At 36.2% G+C, this 17,743-nt stretch overlaps 2 protein-coding genes across 4 annotated transcripts; one reads left to right on the top strand and one right to left on the bottom strand.

Annotated features, from left to right (window-relative positions):
• Positions 1 to 6,269: 6,269 nt before the first annotated feature.
• On the bottom strand, positions 6,270 to 14,161 carry LOC125237728 (gastrula zinc finger protein XlCGF7.1-like). Of its 3 annotated transcripts, none has more exons than XM_048144896.1 (6): positions 13,845 to 14,161; positions 12,940 to 13,066; positions 12,326 to 12,388; positions 10,971 to 11,030; positions 8,719 to 8,781; positions 6,270 to 6,862 (listed from the first exon to the last, which is right to left on the bottom strand). In XM_048144896.1, exons 1-6 carry the CDS (start codon positions 13,971 to 13,973, stop codon positions 6,303 to 6,305), a joined length of 1,002 nt encoding a protein of 333 aa, XP_048000853.1. In that variant the 5' UTR covers positions 13,974 to 14,161; the 3' UTR covers positions 6,270 to 6,302. The 3 variants fall into 3 exon arrangements, with proteins under 3 accessions (XP_048000853.1, XP_048000851.1, XP_048000854.1); XM_048144894.1 differs by having other exon boundaries at positions 12,326 to 12,391; XM_048144897.1 differs by having other exon boundaries at positions 12,326 to 12,391; positions 12,940 to 13,085; positions 13,845 to 13,976.
• A 396-nt stretch (positions 14,162 to 14,557) lies between these two features.
• On the top strand, positions 14,558 to 17,247 carry LOC125237729 (protein SYS1 homolog). The gene is made up of 3 exons (XM_048144898.1): positions 14,558 to 14,924; positions 15,418 to 15,539; positions 16,838 to 17,247. The coding sequence occupies exons 1-3, from the start codon at positions 14,745 to 14,747 to the stop codon at positions 17,022 to 17,024; spliced, it is 489 nt and encodes a 162-aa protein (XP_048000855.1). The 5' UTR covers positions 14,558 to 14,744; the 3' UTR covers positions 17,025 to 17,247.
• The last annotated feature ends 496 nt before the right edge of the window (positions 17,248 to 17,743 follow it).

The raw sequence follows: 17,743 nt of genomic DNA on the forward strand, positions 1-17,743 counted from the left end.
AGCAAAAGTAAGAAAATTTGTACGGATTACGTAATTATCGCCCTCCATGACATCAAAAATAAGTTACGTAATTCCTGAACAGCCCCCAAATAATAATAATAATGCCTTCTCTGTTACGTCTCTTGAAAGATATATTATGTAAACTATCCCGTTTGGCCATCACCCTCCACCACTCATTTCTGATCTAGATATATTAGATTTATGCTATAATCTTATTTTTTTAGATTTCTGATCTAATTTATTACAAATATACACCCTCCCCCCTTCCCTTTGTCAGCAAAAAAGTAAGGAAAGCTCTAAATCATCACCCAAATCATCCACATTATCAAAAATAAGAAGAGCAATCACCTTCTCGCCGCCTATGGTTATAGTGCTTACGTATAATGGTTATTATTATTATAGTGCTTACGTAATACTTGAACAGCTCCCAAATAATAATAACGCCTTCTTTGTTACGTCTCCTAAAATATATATTATGTAAACTATCCCGGTTGGCCATCCCGGTTGGTTGGAGGGTGATGACCCTCCACCACTCATTTCTGATCCAGTTATACTACGAGGGTGGTTTGATAAGTAACTTGGTTTGATATGATAAAAAAAGAATATATGTGTTATATATATTTTATTTTTCTACGTAATCTCCCCGAAGTTCAACGCACTTATCCCAGCGCTTCTGCAACTTATCGATGCCTTCACGGAAATGGGTTTCTTCCAGGTCTTCAAAATATGCGTTTACTTCTAGTATCACCTCTTCATTAGACTGAAATTTTTGGCCTGACAGAAAATTTTTGAGTTTTGGGAATAGATAATAGTCTGAAGGAGCTAAGTCTGGCGAATAAGCAGGGTGCGGAAGCATTTCAAACCGTAATTCCGCCAATTTTTGTTCAACGAGACGACATGAGTGGACCGGAGCATTGTCATGGTGAAACATGACCTTTTTTTTTGCCAACCCTGGACGTTTTTCAGCTATCGCTGCCTTTAATTGGTCCAAAAGGGACGCATAATATGCCCCAGTGATAGTTTTTCCCTTTTCAAGATAGTCGATTAAAATAATCCCTTTTGCATCCCAAAACACTGACGCCATCACTTTTCCAGCTGATGGGACGCACTTCGCCTTCTTTGGAGCCGACTCACCATGGCTAATCCATTGTCTCGACTGTTGTTTCGTCTCTGGAATATAGTGATGAATCCAGGTTTCGTCCATGGTCACAAAACGTCGAATAAACTCCACGGGATTTTTATTAAACACCTGCAAGTTTGCAGCAGATGTTTGCATGCGGATACGCTTTTGTTCTGGAGTGAGAAGCCGCGGCACCCACCTTGCACAAAGCTTTTTCATGTGTAATTCATTATGCAAAATAAAATGTACCCGCTCCGTCGAGATGCTTGAGACTTCAGCTAACTCACGTATTTTCAATCGTCGATCAGCTAAAACTAGATCGTGGATTTTATCTACGATTTCTGGTAAAACCGCCGTTTTCGGAGCACCTGGTCGGGGTGCATCTTCAATGCTTGTCCTGCCACGCTTGAACTCATTTACCCACAGTCGAACGGTCTCGTACGAAGGACAAGAGTTGCCCAACGTAGGAGAAATCCTTTCATGAATTTCTTTCGCCGTTTTCCCTTCCAAAAAAAAGAATTGAATCACACCACGAACTCCAATTTTCTCCATTATACCGATTTAACTTGATAACTTTTTTCTAACAGCTGTCAAAACTAAAATTCCCGCCGACAATTACTTTGATGCCACAGATTAAATACAGTTAGTTATCAAACTTTATGAATAAAAAGATAGTTACCACTAACGCCATCTTTTAGTACCCGAAACAAGTTACATGTCAAACCGCCCTCGTAGATTTATCGTCGCTGCGCGTGCAAATTTCGCTATGTGTTTTTAACCTACTTTACAGGAGACACAAAAAACTGTTTATTTCGGCAATTATTGAACATAAATAAATCAATATTTTTATGGCATAAGTATTTTCACTTTTGCATACATTAAGAAATAACTTGAAATTTTTTTTCAGTTATTATAAGGTTAAAAAAATATTTTTTCATAAATATGTTACATAGCGATTATAATTTGAGTCATAAAAAACCGGTATGTGTCTTACAATCACTTAAGTAGATTTTATTCTTAAGGAACAAAATACAATTTGTGCACTTTATCGTCACATGGTTATTTAATCATATGATTTGAATTAACTATGTTGTTGTTTATTTGTAATTTAGCAATTCATTTTCGAATTAATTATTTCAGAAAAAACAAGATTTAATACTATAAGCTTAATACACAATACTATAATAAAAAACTCGATTAAATTAATATATTACTACCAATATATTACAACTATAATAATATATTTTTTACATTAATTTTTATGAATGGAGGTTATTTCAGTTACAAAGTTGCTCAATGTGGTATTATGTAAACATTTATGTATTGAATAAGGTTTCATTATACATTTTTTAACTAGAAAAAACTGGATAATGCTAGTCTGGCTCGAACACCGAAGGTTACGTGTATATTTTACTATTTTTTTTTCTCACAACTATATTAATAATCATGTATGGTGTAATACGATTTATTTTCCAAATTTCATAGTTTAGGTCAACCGGAAGTACCCTATTAATTTTGACTTCCTTGAGAGTGTAGTTTTTTTTCAACTCAATTAACCTATGTTGTATTTACTTAGAAATAAGGTTTTTTTACAGCTTCAAGGAACGGTACAGTACACTTGAGTATAGGGTTTTTCCGAAATAAAGAATATTGACAAATTGATAAACGGATTGACAAGAAACTACATAATTGTATAAGGGTTCCATTTTTCTTTTTTGATCCGAAAACGATAAACAATCTTTGTCACTCAAAACTTTGTGTGATTTCTCAAGTCAGCTTTTTTTCATTTATTAAACATTTTATTTTCATTTATTTATTTTAAAATGTTTCCAGAAAGGATAGATAGATCTACAACACACAAAATTTCATACAAAACGATGTCTTACCAATGCAATGTTAAATCACTTGCTATTTTTTTGAGTTACTTAGCATAACTTTATCGTATTTCGATAGTTTGTAATATACGTTTACACGCACTGAACCCTACACGAAATTTGTCAGAATACTAAACACTAATAAATTTCTGACAGTTAATCTTAAAAATCAATTTGAAATGATTTATTTTTAACAAATATTAAAAAATAACTATTCGGTTAGAGTGAGTACTTTCAGACATAGTCTCAATAAAAAGGGAAACTACACTCTTTGTCTCATTTATAGAGGTTATACTTGACTACAAACCCACCTACCTTACACCATTTAAACAAGTTTTAAGAGAGTAGGCTAGATTTTTATAAGAAAAGCCTGCTATGTGACGCAAAACACACGATCTGGAAACATTCACGATTTCTACAAATAGTACAAAATTATCGCTGTGTATGAGATTGTACAAATCGGGCACTAACATCTAACACATCTTTTTATACAATATTTCCGAAAATATAGCTATGTGTCATAATTCACATAGCAGGCGCAATTCCAAAACTGCTGTTATAAGAAGATAATGTAGTTATGTGATTTATTGCAGTTAGCGATTATAGGAGGAACATTCAATGTATGGGCATCACATACCTACTTTTGATAAAACCTGTAATACTGAAATGAGCTCGACGCTGTTTTTGGAGCATATGTATTTAGAAATAAGGTTTAAAATGGCATTGAAAACGAAAAATCGTTAAAAATCACATAGCGAATTTTGCACGCGCAGCGACGTTATGCTATATAGTCTTATTTTTTTTAGGTTTAAAATTTGATTATTTTACTAACTGGCTCTCTTTTGGTCTTAAATGAGAGCTAATTAACTTTTCTACAACTTTATTGCGCAAAATATACAATACCGTGATATGTTTTGCTGAAATCTGTCTCAAAATATTGGCAAAACGAAAATTTTCATAAAGAGGGGAAAAATACCCTTTTTTGAAGCGTCATATCTCAAAAACTATTTGAGATATGGCATTGCGAGTAGGCTCATATGATTTTAAATTTAATGTACTTTCAACTTTGTAAAGCAACTTATCGCCTAAAATCTCCAATTTTTAAATGACACTGCAAAAACTAAAAAAAGTCCGATTTTCTTGCAATTTTTTGCAAATTAAAAAAAAAGCACACCCTTTTTTTGCTTGCAAAACATAGTTTCACATTCTTCCAAGGACCCTAAATAATATATCAAAAATGCAGCTTTACATCACACTTTGTTTTTTTAGCAGATTTTCGTGTAAGATTTGACCGGTCTATTAGTACTATAATAACATTTATTTACTAACATTTTTGTTAACAAAGACTTAAATTTATTTAAATTGGCATCTTTTATTTCAACGGGTAGCTTGTTGTACAGTTTAGGTGCCATGACACATATACTGTGGCCCATTAATGCCGTTTGATATCTCTTTATAGCAATCATCGGCTCCCTGGGTCGTAAATTACCCATAGGATTGGGCTCAGTCATTTTAAATAAAGATGGATTATTTTTTACAAAACTACAGCATTCATAAATGTACAGACAAGGTAGCGTGAGAATCTTTTTAGACTTAAAATACGGTTGGCAGCTCTCCAGTTGATTAAGATTATAAATAGCTCTAATACAGCGCTTTTGGGCTTTAAACATCTGATCTTTATAGGTTGAGTTGCCCCAGAATATGACACCAAAGCGTAAGTTAGAGCTGACAAATCCATGATAGGCCGTCAATACATACATACATAAATAGGTTTTCTGGTCAGAGATCTTCGCTAATTTACCTAACGCATATGGGAATGTGTATAGCCTTTTACATATTTCTAAGGAGTGTGCCTCCCAAGACATGTTGCTATCAATGAATATACCTAGAAATTTGGTGACAGAAGTTTTAGTTATTATCTCTCCGTTATACACCACGTCTAATTTTGGCACAGCTTTTCTCTGAGTGAACTGCATAACATTAGTTTTACTAATATTTATTTTTAAATTATTGTGGTCTAGCCAGCTTATTATATTTGTAATGGTAGAATTAACATTTTGTTCATAATTTGTATTAGTTTCAAGTTCTATAAAAACTGTGCTATCGTCAGCAAAGAGTATCATTGGGTATTGGCTACTTTTTACGATGTCATTGATGTAAATCAAGAACAACAGAGGTCCTAGTACACTCCCCTGAGGCACTCCATATTTTACGTGTCTACGTTCTGATTTATATGTCTTTTCTTCTCTGGAGGAGGTACAAATTTGCGTTAATTCTGTGTATTGTTGTCTGTCATCTAGGTAAGATTTTAATAAATAGTATGCATTTCCTCGGATACCATAGTATTCTAATTTTTTTAATAGCGTATTATGATCGACGTGATCAAATGCTTTCGTCATGTCCATAAATATGGCGCATGACGGATTTCTTGAGTCCAGATTGGTATAAATTTTGCTGACCAAGTCATATATTGCCATGTTAGTGGTGTTATTTTTCCTAAATCCTTTCTGTTCTTCTATTAATATTTTGTATTTATCAAGAAATGTATAAATTTTGTTGTAAATAATTTTCTCAAACACTTTAGCAAATATAGGTAACAACGTTATTGGTCGGTAGTTTTGCACATTTTGTTTGCACCCTTTCTTATGCAAGGGTTTTACAACTCCTATCTATATTATCGGCATAAAATCAACGTTATTCGAAAGTTTCTGTCTGGATTATGGTAAGCGTTAACCTTTTACTTAAAAACTATCTATCTAAACTAAATAAAGGGGTATAAAATGCAATAAATACCTTCGAGAAAGGGATGGTCTAATTGAGAAGCGAGAGAGATCTAATTCGGATTAATTGCTATCTCATGAAACTTTCTCTTTTTTTTAACCCCCAATACAAAAACGACGGGGTGTTATAAGTTTAACGTGTCTGTCTGTGCCATCGTAGCTCCCGAACGGATGAATAGATTTAGATTTTGTTTTTATTGCATGAAAGCTGAGTTAGTCGGTAGTGTTTCATGAAAATCGGTCCAGTATGTCGCAGTCGGGGGTTTTTCAAAATTTTAATTTTGTGGTTAGGTTGTCTCATCCTTCCTTCGCCAAAGACTGATTCAAACTACTTAAAAACTCTTAATATTACCTGAAAATATTTTGACTCTTCTACTTCCGGTCTTCACTCCAAGAAATTATCTTCTAGGGTAACCGTACCCTTGTCTTGTATACATTGAGACCATTCAGGGATAGTTATTAATTTATTATAAAAATAAAACACAGAAATTGATTTAAATCATGTACTGATGTCCCACAGTCTATCACTTACCTCGTATCGTAAAAACTACATATATGCATCCTCAAATTATTTTTCTGTGAAAAACGCTTCCTACATTTTTCGCACCTATATGGTTTGTCACCTTTATGTATTCTTACATGCCTGTCCAAGTTGCTTCTGTTGGCAAATTGCTTATCACAGTCGTCGCAAACAAACGGCCTTTCCCCAGTATGGATTCGTCTATGCCGTGCCAAGTTACCTTTTTGTGTAAATTGCAATTTACATTCTTCACAGGTGTATTTTTTCTCCTCGTTGTGTATGAGTAGATGTCGCTGTAAAGCCGAGGGGGATAACAGGGTTTTGTCGCAAATCGTACAGGGATAGTCGTCCCGGATAGTCATGTGGATTTTAATATGCCTGCCTAGAAGATATTTTTCCTTGAATTGTTTGCCGCATCTATCGCAGCTGTATAGTTTGTTTTTCGTACTGGTAGTTTTTGTACTGGAGGCATTATCATTACCGTTGAGCATTTTAGTTTCTTTCTTTCGTTTCACTTGTTTTTTTCTTGAGAGTTTCTTGGCGTGCGATGAGAACTCTCCCAGCGGGACTGTATATATAAAAAAAAGATAATAAATGTCTATCTATAATAGGCTAGTTTCCTACTAGTCACATCAGCTTCTTTTTAAGAACTGTCAAAACGATTTGCTAATATGGAATTACTATGAAATCACAGATTAAATATAAGAAGATCATACCATCCCATACATTAAAATGCGACCGCCTAAGAACACGCATACACTACACCACACATAGATGGCGTCACAAAGAATGCCTTGTTGCCATCGATTATTTGTAGATTTAAGTGTCACTTTCGAGCCATAAATCTATGTCAAAAGTGGCACTTAACGCCATCTACAAGTATAATCGAAAGCTACAAGACATTTTTTGTGGCGCCATCTATGTGTGGCGTTCTTAGGCGGTCGCATTTTAATGTATGGGATGGGAATCACTACCGACTGAGCCAAACCGGTCGTCACAGCTAAACTGCGGAATGAACTGTAGCCTGCGGTTTTTCCGGGCCGATACGACCTTCAAACCTTCAAGAAAAGAATGTACACCCATATTAAAGGCCGGCAACGCACTCCCAACCCTTCTGATGTTTTCACTGTTGTCACTGATCGCTAGCGGTCGACTGTTCATAGGTTCAAGTCCCATTCACATACATACATACATATCATCACGCAGGCAGAGTACATGAACTACTAAGTCTGAAGAACTACTCAAATTTCTGGGTTTAAATATAGACCCTTGCTTAAATTGGAAGGGACACATCGAATTTTTGTGTAATAGGTTAGATCGTTTTATCTTCGCATTAAGAAAACTTAGACAATGTGTATCTAAAGAGGCAGCGATTACAGCCTACCATGGACATGTGTCCTCAATTCTCAATTATGGCTTAATGTTGTGGGGTAATTCTGTGGACGTTGAGAGAGTATTTTTGTTACAGAAAAAATGTGTACGCGCGATAACAAATACCTGGATAGGGCACAGCTGTAAACCAATTTTTAAAGAATTAAATATTTTACCGTTAGCTTGTATGTATATTTATAAACTTTGTACTTTTGTTAGGAAATTTCCAGGATATTTTCAAAAACGGTCAGATGTACATTCGAGAGACATAAGAGAGCAATATAAATATCTTTTATACCAGCCACGCTGTAATAATAGTGTTTATAAAAGGAATAGCTACAATATGTGCATACTGATTTTCAACCACTTACCAAATAAAATAAAGTCACTCGAAGGTAACATATTCAAACGTAAATTAAGATCTTGGCTCCTTGAAAACTGCTTTTACAGTGTGCGAAACTTCCTTAATTACAAAGATACCTCAGATACCTAATAGTAGGAAAGGATTTTGGAAATAATTTAATATAAGGTTAAAAACAAACTAATGTTTAGTCTCGGCTTATAAAATATATACTTAACACTGATGCACATTGGATTGGCTATCCGCAGACTTTCACTGTATTATATGTATATAGGTAAATTAAGGCACTATTAAGTTATTATTTTAATTATAGTTAAATTTAGTATAATACATTACTAAAATCTCTACTCTAAATACATTTGCATGCTGTATGAAGACAGCTGGAAAAGGTGGAACTTTATCTAACATAATATTAAGACATGTAACTAACCCTTTTTCTGCAAATAAATATTATCTTATCTTATCTTATCTTATCTTAAGTTTCAGTGCCACTCTTGGCAAAAAGGGGTTGAAAGAAGTCCAAATTGCGACATTGCAGAGACAGGTTGCCAGCCCCTACGCCACAATTTACCCCATATCCCACAGTCGACTTCTACGACACCCACGGGAAGAAGGGGGGTGATGAAATTCTTAACCCGTCACTACACAGGAGGGGGGGGGGGGGGGGGAAGGGGGTACAAAATGTTATGTACCTTCCAAAGTCCAAATGTCTCCGCTTTGATCGGGTGCAGTCAATTTCACTAGGGGATCTTCATCTGAAGCAAAAATCGTAGAGTTAAGTACAAACAACAGACCACATGAATATTATCTTCGGTTACCGCGATAGTTAGACCATTTTGTTCAGTTGTCCACCCCACTTTTTTTTAGATGTGGAAATTTTTATTCGGTTTTCACTCAGAATCGTGAGCTCTTTCAATTCTAATTGGAGAAAAAGTGTCCCAAGGTTTTTTCCCATTCCGTTGCCATTTTTCCATACATTTTGTATGGCGGTAACGGAATGGAAGGTTCTAAAAATGTATGGAAATCTTGGGACATTTTTTTTCTCCTATCAGGATCTCGCGGAAAGAGCTCGCGATTTTGAGTATTAATCGCGTAAAAATACCCATGTTACAAAAAAAAGTGGGGTGGACAACTTTGAAAAAAAAAAAGTCCCAGTTACTCATGAAATAAAACTATGCAAACGGACCGACGTTTCGAACACTTTACAGCATTCGTGGTCAACGGGTGAATAATGTAAAGTGTTCGAAACGTCGGGATGAGTTGTAAATTCATTATACGCGATATAACCTTGTAACGCTCACCATACAAAAAATTTGCTAGAGAATTTTGATCCTAGTTGCTTTTTAAATTGAGTTCAGTTTCATTCGTTCGAAAAAATTTAGAGACAAAAGAAATGCTACTTTATTTATTCATATGAAAGTTAGAATTCCATTGAACCAAAATGTACATCTGATTGCACATTGGGCGGCAAGAGGTTCCGTTTCCATAGTTTGTTGTTTAACCGGCCTAAACAAACCTCTGAATCGGGGGGCGGGTAAAGTACGGCCCGCGGGCCAAGGCCGGCCCGCGAAAGGAGTCCTTCCAAATATTGTGTGATATGGCCACCACTTTTTTGATGTAAATCTGGTTTGTCTCTATTTTTTTGGGCCACCTTACACAGATCAATCTAGCCCCAAACTAAGCAAAGCTATGGGGGGTCACTATCAAATTTACCTTATCGCTAAAAGACTATAGCTGACACGTCTGGATTGTGTTATGTCTTTGTGGCTACGTAGACATGAATGCTAAATGAGTCTTTAGCAAAACGTCTGGATCTTAAAACGTAACAATTTAAAATGATCTAACTGCAAAACATCTTCATCTTCGAATGTCTGTATTACAAAACAGACATGAACGCTAAACAGTCAAGGAGCAAAAAATCTGGATTGTTTAATGTTTTTAATTGCTAAATAGAATAAACGCCAAACGACCCGTTAGCAAAACGTCTGGTTTTAAAATGCGCTAAGTGTCTTGAGAATTCAAACCTTCTCGCACTGTTAATAAGAACTGTTCTGTTACATATTTATAAACCATGGCGATGACACATTATATTTCCGGACATTTTGCTACTGAATAGTTCTGTGTTGACGTCAATTAACTAACTACACTTTTGGCTTTTTAGATATGCTAATCATACGGACTATACATGTATATTTCCAGACATTTGGCTACTCATTCATTCTAAGTCTTAGCCATCCAGTTAAATTTACTTTTTGCTGATTGAGTATTCTACTTTCATGTCATCCCAGCTGAATTGACTTTATGCTGACTGTATATTTAAATTTTCTGACATCTAGCCGAAATAGTCGTTTAGCAATAAGGTAAACTTGATAGTGACCCGCTATGGGTGCTAGGCCACGATATACTTTTACATATAGATAAATACATACTAATATACATAGACATCCGTGACTCAGGAACAAATATTTGTGCTCATCACACAAATAAAGGCTTCTTTGGCCATTTGGCCAGACGAGATCCTGACAGCCTTGAGAAGGCGTTGATCGTCGGACCAGTGGAGGGCCATCGTAAAAGAGCCGGATTACCCACGCGCTGGTTCAACACAATAAAGAAGGTCACGCGCGTTGGGCTCCAGGGATCCTTTAGGAAGGCAAAAGATCGGCCTGAGTGGAGAGCACTGCAACGTACAGCGACTTATGGTGGTCACGACCCTCAGTCATGAGGTTTCGACGAAGAATAAGAAATAAATGCCCTTACCGGGATTCAAACCCAGGACCGCGGCTTAGCATGCCTGCCGGGTCACTACGCGCTAGACCAGACGTGGCTCTAGAGTTCTTTAAAATTTTGACCCGCAAGAAAAAAGGTTTCCTGCTCCAAATACTAAGTTTTATTTGTCTACTACTACTTTGTCTTTAGTAAAACAAATTGATAAAAACAAACTTACTTGATATATCCCCCATCTCTTCTTGAATCGTATCCGGCTTGTCTTCTACTAGCTCCAAATCTGAAACAAATTTAACAATAATACATTATGATACATGTACGGAAAGAGAAGCGTCGGCCGGCCAATGCTACGACTTTAACATCCCGGTCCACAAATGGGAAGAGCTTGCCGAGGACAGAGATAAGTGGCGTAAATTAGTATTCGAAGGACGTCAAATCCACGACGACGCTTGGTTTAGGGCACTAGCAAGTAAGCGCGCCAAGCGTTATCAGCGCGATACCTCTTCGCCACGGGTACACTACACCGCCAGAGTTGTGGTCGTGTTTGCCGCTCCCGTATTGGCTTACACAGCCACAAAAAACGTTGTTGCCTTACTTGACACTGCTTGAATAGTCTGTTATAGACTTGAAGGCCAATGATGATGATGATGCGGAAAGATGAATCTCTAATTCATACCAAACTAGTCCCAATAAGGCCTAGTTTACCCTTTGACAACAGTGTCTGCCCTTCCAGCTTTTTGCTTTAGTAAAATCTAGTACCTAACCACCCCAATTCCTGACTCCTGAACCCAATACCGAGGTATTCCCGATGAACTACAGTATAGGATTCTTCAAAAAGGAGTGTACAAATTTCTAATGGATCAGCAACGCGCATGTGACCCCTTGAGTGCGCAGGTTACGGTGACCGCTTTCCATCAGGCAGGCCGTATACCAGATTGCCACTAACGTGGTATTAAAAAAAATCCATGTAAAAGTGCCCCTCTGGCCTATTTACTGAATAAATGTTATGTATTGATTTAGACTAACACGATTTGCACTCATAATTTTAGAACAAAACGGGACTTAGGGCCCATTTAGACGGTGCGAGAACTCGCATACGAGTTTTATTACATTGCGGCATTTGATGGCTGTGCAAAATTCTATGTACCCTCAACAGCCCGCAATGTAACTAAAATCGCATGCGAGTTCGCACGCCGTCTAAATCAGGCCCTAATCGCGTAAACACTTACATTTATATTTGGCCCGACGTTTCGAACATCACATTATGTTCATTGGACATTGTGTCATTATGTAATATAAATGTAAGTGTTTACACAATTAAGTCCCGTTTTGTTCTAAAATTATAAATGTTATGTAGGTATTTTGAATTTCTAAGATTGGAGACAGTTGAGACAGAGACAATTGATAGTTAACATTTTTTCTTAACAATATTTAGTTAACAATATCCTTATTAATTTTACCTAGCTAGGTACAATAAAATTGTTATTTAAGTGCATTTACAATAAAAATTTACATTCATAATACCATTTTGCATTTACATTAAAATTTAATAAATGAAGTGTGAAGATAACTTACGTAAAGTATTAAACACAGAGTCGGTAGCAATATCTTCAGTTGGCTCAGACTTGATAACGGGTTCCACTGAAAATGAATTTCAGTTTGATTAAAAACCTTTACCACACACTATAGTTAGATGCCTTTGCCAAACAGCATACAGACGTTACTAAACCAATGTTGTCTTAAAATCTAACAATATTAATTATGTGAAACTCTTATTATTAATTCGTTCTAATTTGTAAACTTTAATGAAATGTAATGTAAAAATGTCTGAATATAAATATATAAATATTATTTGCATCTCCACTTGAAACTGTCGGGTCTTTCGAGACCGGTCATTTATAAGGTGTGCTTGGGGATATTCCAACACATAGAGGTTGTTTGGAGAGCTTTGATGTCATATCTATACTAATATTATAAATGGGAAAGTGTGTGTGTCTGTTTGTCCGTCTTTCACGGCAAAACTGAGCGACGAATTGACGTGATTTTTTAGGTGGAGATAGTTGAATGAATGGAGAGTGACTTAGGCTACTTTTTGTCTCTTTTTAATGCGAGCGACGCTGCGGGCAAAAGCTAGTGTATTATATTATTGTGGTTAGATGGCTTCATTCTATTAAATTTTTGCAGCTAACCTTCATTAAGTAGCAATCCCTGCAGCTCCGCCTGGCTGCGCTGCACTTGCAGCTTGAAGTCGCTCGCATCTCGCAGGCGGCCCACGCACGCAGAGCAGATCCCGCACGAGCCCGGTCCCCTTACCAGCTGCATGTTCAGTAGTAATCTTCATTTAGAAAAAATATTATATTACACTTATATTTTATACTTCGACGACAACAACGTACAAGGCGAAATCTGCGATTTTTTTTTGTAGCAGATAGCACCTTGTACGTTGGTAGGTAAGGGGCAATTTTCTGAAAAAAATAATTGCAGTTTGCACCCTATACGTTGTTGTCGTCGACTTGTTTGGGTTTCAAATCACTTTGCTAATTAAGGTAGAGTTTATGGTTTAGATAAATAAATAAATAATAATAAATATTATAGGACATTCTTACACAGATTGACTGAGTCCCACGGTAAGCTCAAGAAGGCTTGTGCTGTGGGTACTCAGACAACGATATATATAATATACAGATACTTATATACATAGAAAACATCCATGACTCAGGAACAAATATCTGTACTCATCACACAAATAAATGCCCTTACCAGGATTTGAAACCGGGACTGCGGCTTAGCAGGCAGAGGCAATACCGACTACGCCAGACCGGTCGTCATTAGATGATTCAATATTTTAAATAAACAATAATCATAGAAGGCTGATAATTAAAGACCGGCGTTTTTACTGCACTAATTCTTCACTGCGTCAAAAAAACTTAGATAGAAAATAAACGGAACTTTTCTAATTTTTCTACTGTCAGTAACATATAATTAAGCCTGTCCACACAGAGCGAGTGTTTTGCCGCGCTGAGATTTTGCGAGGTGCCTCGCTGTGTACACTTGCTTATTTTTGTATATTTTATAATACAATTGCTACAATCACCCGTATATCGAAGCATTTCTCAATCATGTCGAAATAAATCTCCGTTTTCCCGTGATACATGTACGGCGTCGTCAGGTCCATCTCCGAAGGGGACTGCAGGCAGCAGCGACACGCATGCATCACGTCCATCGCGTTCGAATTATCAGTTCAATGCTAGTAACGTAATAGAATGAGTGTTACGAATGTATTTTTCCCTTTTGTGCCGTCCAGTTTTTGCTAAATTCTTATAACTGTAACCTCAATCAATAGCTAATCAGTAATAAACGTAATAAATAACAATACATTTTCACAACAAAAGACTCGATACGAGCTTGAGCTTGACCACGGAGCTTGACATTGGTTTTCGTTTCGGTTTTGCAAGTTGTATTTTATTTTCTTACTGAGTTAAATAAATAAAAATGTTTGAAAATATTAATATCAGTTTCTAATTATGCGTATAAATATCATTTATTGCAATAAAAATATATAAATTTTCCTTTACAGATAGTTTACAGTAAAACAAACTGAGTCTGTTTAAATATTTGATGCATAGCAGTGAAGAAACAAAACGCGCTGATTATTTTGACATGATTGACGCGTAGATTTATTGAATTTGACGTAGAGAATGTTGTCGCTATTTTATTGTATTTGTAGCCAACTTAAATCGTAATTATGTATCTTATTACACTTCAGTAAAGGTTATATCACTGTATTTATATCTTCGCATATATGTGCAAATGGCGTAATTAAGATAACAGACAGTGACAAATATTGCACATTCTGCGAACCAATTTCGTATCTCAGTATTTTTCTTTAAAAATCCTTAATGTATACGAATATTCTTCACACAAATTTAAGCCCAAATCATACTAAACTGACCACGTCATGTGAATTCTTTTGTAATCGATAAATTTTAATTAAATGTCGAGAATGAAGAAACTAACGGGTTCATTTCGCTACACACAATGGGATCCCTGCCTCATTGTGTCCCAGATTGTGGCTATGCAGTCTGTGCTGTATCTTACCCTGAGTCTGCTGATTGCTATCATGCAGGATCTGACTGGGTCGACCAGGACTTTAGATCATATCTTCGAGTATCATGTAAGTCATTTTACTGATAGTTAGTTTCTGGTAGTAACAAAATAGGAGTTACTGTCTTCCTGTAAAGATACTGCGCTACTTCCCACACTTGCTGAGCTGCTATGGATAGTGTCTAGTCAGAATTAAAAGTAAAGATGAGTTTGCGTTTTTTTGCCATTCTCTAACGTCTTAGCTATAATGTAGGAACTGTACACTTTTTGATATTATTGACAGTTTTCTGTACTTTGAGACTAATTAGTATTAAAGAAAGTCAGCTATAGTCATAAAGTGATGATGTGATGAGGAAGATTTATTTATTTAATCTTTATTGCACAAAAGAAGAGAAAGCTTACTTTTCTACCAGTTCTCTACCAGTCAACCTTGAATCACAAGGAGTTTTCACTATATTTCATTGTATTTATTTGTTGTGTAGCCTCTCTCAGGGTAAAAGCCACACATGTTAGATTCCATCTATTACCATATGCATCCAATCATGTTTTGTTGATAATTTCAGGAGCTGCACGTCCGAGACAGTGAGGGCCGCTCAGTGATCATAGCGTTTGTAATAAACGCCATATTTGGTGCGATTGCACTGTGGCTCCTAGTCGGGAGGACTAAGCTGTGTCTAGATTTCAGGTAATGCTAATATACATACATTTTTGTTGTGCAAGATTTGAGCCGCTTAAATTATTTAACACATTCACAACCAGGCAAAAGATCGTGCACTATGTTAGAAACTGGTCATCATTTATAACCGCCTGCTTGTGTGGCAAGAATCCGCCCTTGTGGGTTCTTGGTTCAAAAAGTGTTAAATTAAAATAAAATTGATATTGAAAAAAAAAATGTGGAACTTGACCTTGAGCAGTTTATGCGATCTACCTATCTTATTAATTTGTTATAAGTTCAACACTAACATTAAAATAATAGAACTGTACTATTGTGTGCCCTTACAGGATGTCATGAACTGGAACCAAATGTAAAGTAACACCTTATTATGTACTATGACAATGCAATCCATACTAATATTATAAATGGGAAAGTGTGTGTGTAAAACGGAACTACGAATTGACGTGACTTTTTAAGTGGAGATAGTTGAAGGGATGGAGAGTGACATAGGCTACTTTTTGTCTCTTTCTAACGCGAGCGAAGCCGCGGGCAAAAGCTAGTATTAAATAAATGACTATCTCTTTTGGGAATACAGGTATAAATGTTTAATAAAAAATTGTTAAACATCCAATGTCTTGGCCAATACAGCTCCAGTTTATACAAAATACAAAAATTATTTATTTTAAAATTATTAATTTCACTATCTTTCCACTATCGCTAAACAACGGCTGTCATACTGAGAGTGCTTTGATACTGAATCAATACCACAAAATATATAATAGTACAAGTACAGAATGCCCACTGCTTTGATGTTCACGAAATGCCGCCTTTTTAAATGCCTACAAAATTCTAACATGAGCCGAATAAAACGAATTAATATTCAGATAAAATGTTATACTATTATATACAAGTCTTGGGTATTTTCTAGGTGTATACAGTATTTATATATTTTTGTTTAAGTCCCAACATCACAAGCTTTATTGAACTTTTCCGTGGGACTTAATCAATAGTAGATCTGTGTAAGATTGTCCTATTTTATTCATGATGTCTATTTAACTAAGCATTATTAGCCATCCCACGCGTGGACATCGCAAATGAACCTTAAAAAAACTCGCGACGTAAAGTAACAATAGAAAGTGCGAACGTGCGTTCTGTGAGAATGCGCACCACCCCTGATTAGGCCGCGAACTCGCAGCCGACAACATGTAGCTCTGCAATAGAATCGCGGGGTGAGCCACCCCCCACTACCAAAGTGAGTCGTCCGCAGTCGTCACGTCCCTCAGCCATGAGGATATGAAGATGACTAAAATGAGACTTTACCTTTTCAGTTGTACATACCACTTCATCCACCTCTTCATTTGCTGGTGCTACAACGGAGCCTTCCCCGTGACCTTCTCCTGGTGGACGCTGAACGTGGTCTGCGCAGCCATCACCTGCGTCACCGGGGAGTTCCTGTGTCTCCGCACCGAGCTGCAGGCCATACCGCTGAGCATGGGGGCTAAGGTTGACTTATGAGTCATGTTGTGAAGTTAAAAATAGGTTAAATAGATTTTGTACATTAAAGAATATAGTGACCAACTCCACAAGTGGCCGCGCTGGGAATCTAAACCTAATCTTCAGCTTATACACCGTGTTTTTTTTTCCGTTAAATTCGACACGTCGTTAGGTTCATTATCAGGAATCACCCTATATATTACTTTTAGTTAAATTCGCAAAAAAAAATCATAATTTTCATACATTAATGTATTTATTAGTGTGAGAGACCCTTAGGAATAACATTCAAGTTAGTGTCAAGTGATTGATGGCACATGTCAATACAAATAACATTAGCAATTGGTAAAGGCTGTGACACACGTGTTCTGCAATTATCTTTATTTTTTGAATAACTCGATAACCGTAAGAGTTAAGACTCTAGTTTCTTAGAGAAATTTAATTATATTTGATCCCTTAATGTTAACGGAATTCAATAAGAACAGGGTGTATAAGAAAACAAATAAAAAATATTTCATACAAACACAAGTAACTGCATCAGGACGTATATTTCTGGTGAGGTTTTAGGTTACTTTGGTGTTGCCAATGTCGTTATTGATTGATCAAATTGTTATGATTGCTGATTATGATTGTTGTTAAATGAATTTATATTCTACAGAATCCCGAGCGTCGTGAAGGATTAAATTTCAATGTACGCCTTCGTTAATGTTTAATTTTGCTCCGTTGTATCCATAGAGAAATAA

The sequence above is a fragment of the Leguminivora glycinivorella genome, chromosome 22 (genome assembly GCF_023078275.1).
Source record: "Leguminivora glycinivorella isolate SPB_JAAS2020 chromosome 22, LegGlyc_1.1, whole genome shotgun sequence".
NCBI lineage: Eukaryota > Metazoa > Arthropoda > Insecta > Lepidoptera > Tortricidae > Leguminivora > Leguminivora glycinivorella.